Source organism: Haliaeetus albicilla, chromosome 3 (genome assembly GCF_947461875.1).
Source record: "Haliaeetus albicilla chromosome 3, bHalAlb1.1, whole genome shotgun sequence".
In the NCBI taxonomy this organism is placed as follows: Eukaryota; Metazoa; Chordata; class Aves; order Accipitriformes; family Accipitridae; genus Haliaeetus; species Haliaeetus albicilla.
In genome coordinates this window covers 18,695,696-18,708,347 of record NC_091485.1, presented here as the reverse complement: position 1 = coordinate 18,708,347, position 12,652 = coordinate 18,695,696, and the positions used below count along the sequence as shown (strand labels likewise).

Sequence of the window (12,652 nt, the reverse complement as noted above, 5' to 3'; positions counted from 1 at the left end):
CGCCCCGCCCCGCCCCGCCCCGCCCCGCCCCTCCTGTTCGGCGCGGGCGGGCGCCCGGGTCCGTCCCCGCCCGCGCCGTGCTCGGCTGTGGGTGGGAGGGATCGCGCAGGCGCGAAAGCCGCCGAGGAGCGCGGCGGGCTCTGGCGGCTGCGCGCGAGCCGGTGGGCGGCCGTTGCCCCGCCCCCGCCGCGTGAGGAGGGCGGGCGGCGGCGCGATGTTCGTGGCGCGCAGCATCGCGGCGGATCACCGCGACCTCATCCACGATGTCTCCTTCGACTTCCACGGGCGGCGAATGGCGACCTGCTCCAGCGACCAGAGCGTCAAAGTGAGCGGGAGCCGCCGGGCCTTGTGCTGGGGAGGGGAGGGAGCGGGCGGGCGGTGCCGCGGCCTACCGGGCGGGCGGGGCGGCGGCGGCGGCGGCGGCCTTCTCCCTCCCGCGTTCGCCCGTCACGCTCCTTGTCCGTACGTGTGTGAAAACACCGCTTCTTTCCCGACCCGCTGCCGTGGCCACAGGCGGTGCTGCTGGTTTTGCCGGTTCAGCTGAGAATCCGTGTTTGGCGAAGGGCAGAAGGTGCCGTTCCACAGGGAAGTGCAAGCAGGCGAAGGGCTGAAGTGTCCCGCGTGTGCGCTGGCAGACCAGGGAAACTGGAAACCATCGGAAACCTTGATTTTACATTCCTGTAGAGGAAACAGAATAAGAGTAAGGGAAAAGGGAATTGTGTTTTCCGTTTTTTGCACATCGTGAGAAGACGGACAAAAATCCAGGAGTTACGTGGTTAGATTTAAGAAATGTAATTTGCAGAGAGCAGTCATATCTTTGGTTAGACCAGGTAAACGGTTGAGAAAACGGCTTTTCCGTAGAAAGCTACGTCAAATGTAGATGAGGCTTAAAAACAAGCCAGCGGCCCCTTCTCCCTGACCACATATTGAAAAGCAAACAAAACAACAACAACGAAAAAAAGTCCCCCAAAGAGCAAGCCAAAGCCATGTCAGTCTTTGGCCTGGACTGTCCACATAAAACGTACAGCCGAAAAAGAATGTTCTTAAGAAAGATGCTAAGAGGTAGGTAGGACTCAAAACCTATGTTCTTTAGCAAAGCAATGTTACTTTCCAATCATAACGGTATCCTTTAGGAGACTGTCTTAAGAAAAGTTTTACTCTTGCCAGACTTTTACGATACTTGGAACTGGCGCAGGTCCCGCTCTCACTCTGTGGGCCCTGCAGAACAGCAGTCGGGGAGAAGTGACGAAGCTGGGCTGTGATGGTAACAGCCGAGGTTGTATTACAGATCCAGAAGGGCAAAAGCGAGGTGACTTTCAGTAAAGTTGTATAGTGAAGGAGTGACAAACAGGAGTGGATGCCAGGCTTCCAGAGGCATCTGTCATCTGGTTACTTTCATGATTTCACAATTTTTCAGGAAAAAAGGCACAAAGATGGTTAAGATGTATGGAAAATCAAGAGAAAGGAAGGTTAAGTGACTTGTGTGTGGTTACAAACCAAGGCAGAAATGTCAGGAACAGAAAGGAGATCTCTTCCCCCACTTGCCTGATTCTCTTTCTGCTGCCCTGCTCTCTCCGTGGGGTGACTGCCAGGAGCCACATCAGGATTTTGTGACCAGGGCTGAGCATGTGCCCTGGTGGGGGCTCTGGAGCAAAACTGAGTAGTGTACTTGTGGAACAGAGTGAATGAAGTGTTGAGAATTGTAATAATTTGTCTTCTGTGAATAATTTATTGTTTAAAAGGATAGACTTCATACAATAGTGGATTTGGCAGGTGTATGCCTCTTCTTCCTACCTGTAGTAGGGATATTTTCAAGGTCAAGTGAAGTGCAGTTGTGTACTGAGCCAGGCAGAGTTTTCCAGGTGAAAATTTTTAGTGGTGTATCTATCTATCTATCTATATTTTTAATGACTGTGTTTTGTATTACCACTTAGTAAACTTTATATACAAATTGCATGATTGTATTTTGATTTCTTAACAGGTCTGGGACAAAAGTGAGAATGGGGATTGGCATTGCACTGCCAGCTGGAAGGTTTGTATTTATAAAAATTACACAGTTATAACCATAATTTCTCCTTTGTTTTCAAAGAAACATACTTAGTTTTGCTGACTTGTAGAGTAGAAATACTTTTGGTTTGTTGTAGAGCCTCTATTTCTTACGGTAAAATACTTTTTCTCTGCTTTTATAAAACATCTCTGATGCCTCTCACTTAAAGCAGAGGCTGGCATGCAGTCTTACATTGTTAGTACTTAGTTATGTTGGCAGATTTTGTTATCAGTAAACATAGCAGTAACTGGTGTTTAGGGAGTTGGAAAACAGTACCTTCGCATATAGTAGCCCCAAAAAAACCCAAGAAAGAGCAAAAGGTTTGGCTATTAAATGTTACAACATCTGACCTGTTTGTTTGTTTGTTTGTTTGTTTTGTTTTTTTGTTCCAAAACCTTTCTGGGAACTGTTGTTATTAGAGACTGCTACGTCAGGATAATTAGTGCATTCAGGTTCTGAACTGTCCTTAACCTTGTATTTAATAGAACCACAATACAATAATACCTGTAGATAGAAATGGAAGTGAGTGAAGCTTTTGAATTTCCCTTCTCTAAAAAAGAAGCGTTAGGTTGACTAGGTATGACAGAGGAGTTTCATGTAAAAAAGGAGAAGATGAGTAATGCTCTGCATATGCTTTGGGAGAGTACAGGCAAGCTAGAAGTGAGCATGGTAATGGTTGAAAATTGAAAACAAAGATATACTTTTTGCATCAAGGCACATTCTCAGCTTGGAGCTTACAGTTCAAAGGAGTAATAAATAATGCCTTGAAATACACTTGTAATTACCTTTTAACCATTAATAGCAACAAAACTTTGCAGTGCTTATAGGAATAAACAAATGCAACAGCTGCTGTGTAACTTCGAGCTTTATAAATGAACATAGGTTTCAAAGGAATACTCTTACTACTTCCTAGAATTTACTTCTGCAAAAAGTCGTGAAAATACACAATCGCTTGGACTAATACAATAAGTATGTTTCTCTATAGTGTTTTGGTGTTACCTTGCAGACACATAGTGGATCTGTGTGGCGTGTGACGTGGGCCCATCCTGAATTTGGGCAGGTCCTGGCTTCCTGCTCTTTTGATAGAACAGCAGCTGTATGGGAAGAAATAGTGGGAGAGTCAAACGATAAACTCCGAGGCCAGAGTCACTGGGTGAGACGTTAACGTATTAATCACAGTTTCTGTATGTTCTCATATAAACAGATTTACTGTCCCTCATTGATTTGTTTGCTTATCGTAATGGGCTGAAGCTTTAAACTGTTTAAATTCCAGACTTAAACACAAGACTGAACATGAAAATTATTCTAAATACCAAGTAACTGGACATTTCTGGGTTTGCAACATTTTTTCTATTCCCAAAACAGAGAAAGCACCCTGTTTTCTTCTGTTAATACAAAGTGTTCCTGATTTTGCTGATGTTTTGTTAGTTTGTGGCAATATTCCAATATAGAGTAAGTATTTTTAAAGCATTTGGGGAAAACAGCTGAATGGCAACATTCAGGCCAATTAGCGTCACTACTACTGGTATTTCTTAATAAGGCGTTCCCTGACAGACAACTTGCAGACATGAATTCCCACTCTACAGTAGAATTAAAGTTGTGGGGTTTTTCATCTGTGACAAGAGCTCATTTAAAACTGTCTCATGCTGTTCATCTTTGAAACAATAGAGCAGGTTTTTGGGGGAAATAGTTTGCTTGGAAGTGGATTTTCTGCGTAGCATTTCGTCAAGGGAATTTTAGATCTGAACAGATTATTTTGCAGCTGTTCTCCATGTGTAATCTTATATAACTCAGTATAGTATTCCTGCCTCTAATGTTTTGTTTTGTTTTAGGTTGCTATAATATTTGCAGTTTTCTACTTTCTACTGAAGTTTTCTAACATTCAAATGCATAATTGGGAAGAGTTGGGTTGTCAGGACCTTTGACACCCAGTGGGGTATGAAAGCTGACTTCTGCGTGCAGGAGGCATAATTTTCAGCTCAAACTCATGCTTTACTGGCAGGAGAGGAGACAACTTGAAAAACAAATGTTTATGATTTTTTCCTCTGTTACCGTAGCTAATCTTCCTATCAAATGTCTGCTGTATTCACCCATTCCCTTATCAGAAATACTTGTTGTTTTGATGCTTCTGTTGGAAAATGCTTCATGGTAAACTTCAGCAGCACTGAAATTAGAACGCAGTGTTGCTAGGCATCGCAGTTAATATTGTCACCAGTATGATTGAAGAGGACAGTTTCATACTGCCTGTGGCCTATACTCTTGTATTTTATGCTCATGTTATGTGTTTCGGGTTTTTTTCTGAAAAGCATAATCTAACCGACTCTTTTTGATACCAGAACTTTGATACCACTGTGAGTATATCTCTTGATGCTTGGAATTGCATCAGTGCAATGATCTGTCATTTCTCTAATTCATTGGTGTATAAAGATTTTTTTAGTTCTTGATGGAAGAGGTAAGTGATCCTATGAAGTAGTGTTGTCAGACTTTCATTAGCCTTCTGTAGAGAATAAATTTTTGATGAAAATTGCTAGCATTTCCTTCAAGAATTTCTGCCTTTCTTTGCAGGTAAAGAGGACCACTCTAGTAGACAGTAGGACATCTGTTACAGATGTGAAGTTTGCTCCCAAGCATATGGGTCTTATGTTGGCAACCTGTTCAGCGGATGGAGTTGTAAGGATTTATGAAGCTCCAGATGTGATGAATCTCAGTCAGTGGTCACTGCAGCATGAAATCTCATGTAAGCTAAGCTGCAGTTGTATCTCTTGGAATCCTTCAAGGTATGTTATTAAAACTGTAGGTTTTGCTTTGTGACTGTTAAAGCAGAAGATCCAAAGAGTTAGTTCTGAAATTTTGTAGAATAAATCCTAAAACATGCCTGGAGAGGATTGAGTGGACATTACTTGGATCTGAAAGCAAGCTGCTAACATTTCTTTTAATAAAGCAAGTTTGGCAGAGCCAGAGAGGTGTTACAAAGAGTCCTCCTATGCTCTGTGAGGAAATATTCCCAGCTTAATTATTTTTAGCAAGTAATGAACTAATGAGCTATGAGCTCTTTATCTCACAAAACTTACTTAACTGGGATTTTCATAAGAGAAAGTGTTTATAAAGGGACAATTCCTGTCTCTTTCTTCTTTCCTTAAGAAAGGTGTTGCAATAGGTAATAATTTTGACAACTCTAACAAGGACATGCACCCTAAGGCTAAGAGTTGTTCTTTTAGTTACATCCTGAGGGGCTCGGTGATATAATTAACCTTCTTGAACAGGAAGGAATCAGAGAGGAGTTTGGTTGGGTAGTCCCCACTCCGAAGAACACATACAAGCAGAGGTTCTCCTTTGCTTCCCTTCTCACATCCACCCCCAGCAATAACAGGAAGGCAAAAACCATTCAGGGCTGAACTGCTTTGGATTCTATTTGTCCAGAAGCACTTGGTGGCTTTGCGTGTAGACATAGTGGTCTGTGTCCTGCTGATCCAGTTATTCTTCTATTCATTAGTAGTAGTCTGTGCTGAAGGTACAGGCTTTCACTTTAATGCATGGGATGGGGTTAAAAGTTGATTTAAAAACTAGAACTCATCTACATTTAGCTTTTGTAATCCGTTTTCCAAAATCTGAATGCAGTCCCACTAAATCAATCATTGAAAGTACTGCAAAGAATGCAGACTCTGCCATGAAACTTGTGGCAGATGCATATATAAAATCAATCCTACTCTCTGGGAGCATCATCTTGAATTGCCAAATAATGTTCCCTAATGACTTCACCTTAGTGGGTGTATAAAGTGGACTTTCAAAACAACAGAATGGAGATTGTACCAGTAACTGTGAATGGCACTTACTTATGTTTCCTTGCGATTTTTTTTTTAACTCTGTGCTTTTTTTTTTTTATTGTTTTGTTTTCTTTATAGGTAATGTGTCTGAAATTTAAAAAATGGGTTGGTGTACGTCCTGTGGAATCATTTGTAAACATAACAGTATTTATTTTCACCTTTTAGCTCTCGAGCACATTCTCCAATGATTGCTGTAGGAAGTGATGACAACAGTCCAAATATATTGGCTAAGGTTCAAATTTATGAATATAATGAAAATACCAGGTATGGTAAATGACAACATAAAACATTTGTGGGAGTTTGTAATATAAGGCATTTTATTTTATTCCTGTCATTAGATGTGGAGTGGACTAGTAAATAATAATACTTAATTCTGTCTCTGAGACATTGGATGGGAGAGGAGAGGAAGACCTCAGAATGGTAACTGATGTTAACAGATGTGATACTGATAATTTTGTTCCATCTCGGTGCAGAAATGCCAGTGTTCATACAAGCATTTTAAAGGGAGAATTGTTTCTGCTTCTAATAATTTATATGCTTAATTTTGCACAAGGAATTAATAGGGCAAAGTTGAAATTTGAATTGTGTTGCGCTAGGCACTGTTTTGTTCAAGACGACCTTAAAATGCTTTTAAAAGCATGTTTATAATGACAGAAAGTCCTGTGAATTCCTAGCGTTCTGTGAAAGTTCAGTTTGTACAGTTAAGAATTCGGAACCAGAAAAGGCCAGGAATTGTGTGCTCAACCACGGTCAATTAAATGATGACAGAGAACTTGTGTTTCATTCAGGGTGATTGGTGTGGGAAAGGAGCCAAGGTGTTCTGTGGATTTATGCCTGGCTTCAGACAATGTTCTCTGTGCATTAACAATAAAGAAAAGTTGTTGTAACGTACCTAGTGTTAAATAAGAAAATGGAATACGTGTTTGTCGTGCAGCACAGGAGGCAGATAACGGTCTGCTTACAAGCCCAGAAAATTTACTAAGTTACTGAGACACAAGTTCCCTTTAGATTTGTGAATGGAAGAATCTTTTTATTTCCCTTTTCCAGCTGTAGAAAAAAATGTTCTTTGTACTGGAATCCTTGCTTTGTTGTATGATATAGCATACTGTTTTTAGTCGTTACTCTATCTGATGTATTCCATTTCTGATTGTAATTACTACTTACCATTACATTTATGTTAAGAAAATATTTTTATTTTTGCAAGTCTTATAGTATACTAACCCCCTTTTTCCCTGTTCCACTATCTCTGGTTTATATAACTTGCATCACTGGCAATTTTCATGGCATTAAAGGTTGATTTCTTATGCTGTACAGGAAATACGCAAAAGCAGAAGCTCTGATGACAGTCACAGATCCTGTACATGATATTGCATTTGCTCCAAATCTGGGAAGATCCTTCCACATCTTAGCCGTAGCAACCAAAGATGTACGAATTTTCACACTAAAACCTCTAAGGTGAGCTTAAAGGGAAGATAGTTTTGTATGATGTGGTGTATACTATATAGTCTTATTTCAGTAGTATCTGAGAAGCAAATGAAGTAACAACGTATGCAGGATTTTTTTTAGCAGCCTGATTTTTAAGATGACAAGATTGTGAGCAAGTCTATAATTTTGTCTAAACACCTCTTAATACTCCTAATCTAGTAACAATTGTTACATAAACTCAAAAGATGTAATCTCTCTTTTTGTCATCACATTCAAGCCCAGACTTTTGAACAGTTGTGTGCAGAGCTGTCACTTCTCTCTTAAACAGGAAAGAATTGACTTCATCTGGAGGACTAACAAAATTTGAAATTCATATTGTGGCACAGTTTGATAATCACAACTCCCAGGTGTGGCGAGTGAGCTGGAATATTACAGGCACAGTGCTTGCCTCCTCTGGTGATGATGGCTGCGTTAGGCTCTGGAAGGGTAAGGTCACCCAACCTGAAATACATTAGCTTTGTAGTATGCTGAATATACTTGAGAAATTTTACTCAAAAAATAATTCTGGAGTCAAAGTTCGTTTTAGATTTGTGAATGATAGATTTTTATATATTTACACTTCAGACAAAGGAAATAACTTTCTGTGCTGGAACACTTGCGTGATTTAGGCTGCTGTGAATAGCTGTTACTGTACCCTCAAATTGTTTCACCAGACTAGAGCTGTGTAAAGTTGTAATTTTTGAAATTAACATACTGCATTACTGTGTTTTCCTGCTGCCAAAACCAGAAAATCTACATTCAGGGTTCAGGCAATAATGTTCAGGCAAACTGGCTTTTTTTCTGTTTAAATTTCCAAAACCAAGAACAAAAAAACACCAGTGGCAGTTTCCTCATCCATTGTCACTTGTTCCTCAATATTTTAATAAAGGAAACTCATTCTTGCTACTGAACAAAACTCAGTTTCATGTTGTGGATAGGTAGAGAATGTGTCAGACAGCTAAAGGGCCAGATCCTCAGCTGTTTGGAATTTTTATGTTGGTATTGAAGTTCAGTTGTAATTCACACCAGGTGTGTAGTAGTTGAAACATCACAGCTGTATCAAAAGCTGAGCTTCAGAAGAGAAACTAAAAGTTTTTATATATCTGTATTTGCAGCTAATTACATGGACAACTGGAAGTGTACTGGTATACTGAAAGGTAACGGCAGTCCAGTGAATGGTAGTTCTCAGCAGGGAATTTTTAATGCCTCTCTAGGTTCAGCCAATACAAGCCTACAGAATTCACTAAATGGATCATCTGTCAGCAGGTAGGTTAATTAGCAGAGAGACTGAATTTCAGTAAATAGTCTTTTCTCTGAATCTTCTTAATTTCATTTAGCTTTCATGTTTTATAATTTTTTTTAAGTGCAATGTCATTTATCGCATGAATACTTCTACAAGCTCTGTAGTTTTACTCTGATGGTGTCTGTTATGCCAGTGTTCAGAGGAAAATGAACAAAACCATAAGGCATACTGAATCACTGTGTGTAAATAAGCAATGTAAACAAGCAATGTAAACAACTATTTTCACCTTTAGTTCTTTCACATTATTAAAAATAACTTTTCTGAAATAGTTTCAAACAAGGAGAAACTTCATCATACTGCTGTGTAACTCCACTTTTGTTTTAGATGCATGTTTAAAAGTGAAGCAAAAATGCCAGCAACAGTTTCTGTTTTTCACTGGGATAATGTAGCAGAAAGGAAGGAGGAAAAGATACTTCATAATGTATGGTTTCAACAGTCGTATTCTAGTGTTAGTTTACTTGCATTTTTGCAGGTGTAACATCAATTGAATGAAAGTTTTTGGTTTTTTTTTTAATCTTCCTTATATGGCATTCTTACTGCAGATTAATTTGCTTTGTTATGTTTTTATTCTGTAATAATTGCTGTTTAGTAGGTAAATTTAACTGCTTCTTCGGAAAACCATTTCAATTCGTGCATACCGAAATCTAGAAGTACACTGAGCCCCGCATTTGTATGGTGGAGTGTGCACAGTCAACTTTACAGGATGTAAGGACTGGATGTGGCCAAATTGCATAGCAGCAGCTCCCAAGTTTTGTGGCCACCTTTCCACTCCCCCCCCCAAATGCTTTGGGATAGCCTCCCATTTTCATCCATGTGCAGCTACTAATATGGCTTTTGTTCAGTTTAAAATGCTCATCTGTAAAGTACTATGGCAGTTTGATTTTTGAGAGTAGCCTTCACCCCCCCTTCAGCAGTCAGTCCTGAATGGCCGTTCTGGCTTCCAGATCCATAGCTGCATTGAACAGAGAAGGGCTGTCTCATCATTTTCCTCACAAGATAGAGGGCAGAGCAAGAGGTGGTAATGGGCCAAGTCTCCAGCAAGAAAGGCAGACAAAATGATGCTGGTCACCTGGTGCCAGGTGCTACTTAAGAGTGTAGCAAAAAAATGCTGAAACGTAGTCCTGTCTTGGAAATGTGATATCCAAAGCTATGTAACTGTATTTGCTTGGGCTCCTATAGGGAGATACAGACTATTTTATACCTCTTTAGCATAGGGCGTGGTTTCACAGTCTCCTTATCTGAGGCTGTGTTCCTGCCAGCAAGACTACCCTACCCCACCGGTCCTTCTTCTCTCCCTGAAGTTGGTAGTAAGCCATTGTGAAAATGAAACTTCTAGCATTATTTTTAGACTCCCTCCATTGCTTTGTATTTTGAAAGTGTGGTGGGGGTTTTTTTGTTTGTTTGTTTTTGTTTTGTTTTTTAATAAATTATTCTCAATTCCAATTTGGAAGTAACATTTTGTTACAGAATTAAGCCTGTGGCTGTGGAATTTCAAAAGATATGGTGTCTTGTCCTAGGATTGAGCCTTACTATAAAAAAGATGCAGTTAACTACATGTTCTCTTTTGTAATCACATTGACTTGAATTGCGTAAGCACAGTTGCTAACTTTTGTTTTAGTGTATTAACACAATAAAGATTTATGTACTGACATTTGATTGAATTGGTATCCTACACAGAATTTATTTTGTCTGTGACTGTAGATGCTGTGTTTTAGCGTCTATACTTGAAACAGCTAAAGCATAGGCAGAGCTGGAAAACTTTGTTAAAGCATGGTCATCAAACTAGATTTGTAATCAAAATAGTTTCAGAACAGATGATGTAGATTGTTGGAAAATAAGTCAGTAGGGCTATGTTGTTATGTTGATGTAATTGTGTGCCTAGATTTATGATACAATTTCCATTCTCCATTTGTATTATGTCCTTTTTAACAGAAAGCAGAGCTGATATCAAGCTAACTGGAGTAACTTTGGTGTTTTGCTGCTTGTTGCATGCACACAGGAATGGAAAACGAACTCCTTTTTTCCCTCCCCAACGCCGTTTGACCTCTCCCAAGACACCAGCAGCCTGCTAACTACTAAATGCTATTCAAAAAGCCTTTTTAAAACACGTGTACGTTTTTTGTACTAGCCCGCACAGTTTGATACTGTTGGAACTCCTGATAGAAAAATACTTGGAGAGGCTTCTTGTTTGGAAAAAAAACCACAAACAAACAACAACCCAAACCCCAAAACTTCTATCAAAGCTTTTTTTTTTTCTTTTTTTGAAAGCTTGTCAAATTAAAATATAGTTCATGACTAAAAATCAGAATTTTTGTCCTTGATTGGGATGGGAGGAGGGAAGTGACCATTAAAGTAATTTTCATGAAAATTGTTTTGATAACTAATTTGTTCTGCATTTCATAGTGTTCAGCATTTGGTTAAGATTCCTAAACATCACAAATTTGTATCTGCTTTGTAATATATGGAACTGTTAGTTTTAAAGGAATAAGAAAACTGTGTTTTGACAATTGTACAGATGGTAGCTTTAATGGTTTGGTATTGCTTCATTTATACCTCAGTATGACTTCAAATAAATGTTTTTTAAGTACTGTCATACTTTCTTCATCCTAAGCAAAGTACGTTTTCTGATCTGTACTTGTACATTCCTGTGGTAATAATTCCATGGAGTCACTAAAATTCTCTAAGCATAGTATCCTAAAAAGATTGAAACCAAAATGCAGCTTGTTGTGAATTGTCCCATAATTTCATTAATCGTATAGCTGTTCCTTTATGTAAGTCAACAGAACTGTAAACAAGACAGAAAACATCTGTAGGTATCTAACGTAGTTAAATGCACAAGTATTACGGGTAAGTTTAATAAAAATGGCACGAAATGGCATAATTCTGAGTCTTGCATTCACCAAGAATCTTAAATTTACTCTGAGGATTTTGCAGAAATATGTAAATACATACAAAGACTGTATTTCATTGACAGTAGTGATTCTCTGTAAATGTATATTATTAAATTTAAAGTATTGTAAAAACAATGATGTTTTTACGTCTATTCTAGAAGTGCTGTGAAGTTAATCGGAATTGGATGCATATGCAGAAAATGTACTTAGATAATACTTAATGTATATTTTGTGTCACAAATGAAGCATTACTAAAAGCTCTGTTAACGAATCGCAGGAATTCTGGGAGAATGAAAGCCTGTTAATAGCTGTGCTATAACATCCTTTTGATTTCCAAAGCAATCTGTTCTTCTGTAAAAACGTATACTAGGATTATTATTATGGTATTCTTTTCTATGAATTTCAGTGGAAAAGACTGTATTGTTTTCCTTTAAAGAACAGTTTCCAGATTTGTCTTGTTTTGAATTACAAGCATTGATTTCTGCTATTATGTTCTATTGGTTTTGGCATGGATATACTAAAGCCTTTTTTTTTTTTTCCAGCATGTCTTTTCTCCCCTTTGGTTCTCCTTGTATTTACTACCTTTCTCTTTTTCTTTTTCCTTTTTTTTTTGTTTGTTTGTTTTTTGTTTTGTTTTGTTTTTTTTTGTTTTGGTGTTTTGTTCCTTTCTTAATTGTTTCAGGTATTTCTTTCCCCCTCTGGATTCCCCACGGGCTGGATCGAGATGGTCCAGTCATGCCCAGCTCCTTCCTCCTCCTCCTCTGATAGAGCACTCTTGCGATGCTGACACTGCCAACCTCCAGTATCCTCACCCTCGCAGACGATGTGTATCTCGGCCTCTTAATCTATTACCTGAGAATGAAGGGGTTTAACATGTTACTTTAAATAAACTCTGAAGGGCCTTATTCTGGTGTTTGTGAATGCTTCCCTTTCTGGCTGCCTTTGTATTTCTTCTCTAGTACAGAAGATTTTAAAAAATTTGGGAACTTTATGCATGTTTTGCAGAACAAACTACAACATTTGGAACATGTTATTTATGTTTGTGTATCAAAGGAACATTTTAATCTGTACCCTTTTAACTATGGCAACACATACAAACAGCGTTAAACACAAGCTATTTACG

At 39.0% G+C, this 12,652-nt stretch overlaps 1 protein-coding gene across 1 annotated transcript in view; it reads left to right on the top strand.

Annotated features, from left to right (window-relative positions):
* Positions 1-80: 80 nt before the first annotated feature.
* Positions 81-12,652, top strand: part of CEP192 (centrosomal protein 192) — an 89,946-nt gene continuing 77,374 nt past the window's right edge. Inside the window, exons 1-9 of the mRNA XM_069778580.1 lie at positions 81-325; positions 1,982-2,032; positions 3,054-3,200; positions 4,613-4,824; positions 6,037-6,135; positions 7,186-7,326; positions 7,625-7,782; positions 8,451-8,601; positions 12,212-12,398. Of these exons, the coding sequence (XP_069634681.1) occupies positions 215-325; positions 1,982-2,032; positions 3,054-3,200; positions 4,613-4,824; positions 6,037-6,135; positions 7,186-7,326; positions 7,625-7,782; positions 8,451-8,601; positions 12,212-12,398 (1,257 nt within the window). The 5' untranslated portion in view covers positions 81-214. The remainder of the gene's footprint in view (positions 326-1,981; positions 2,033-3,053; positions 3,201-4,612; positions 4,825-6,036; positions 6,136-7,185; positions 7,327-7,624; positions 7,783-8,450; positions 8,602-12,211; positions 12,399-12,652) is intronic.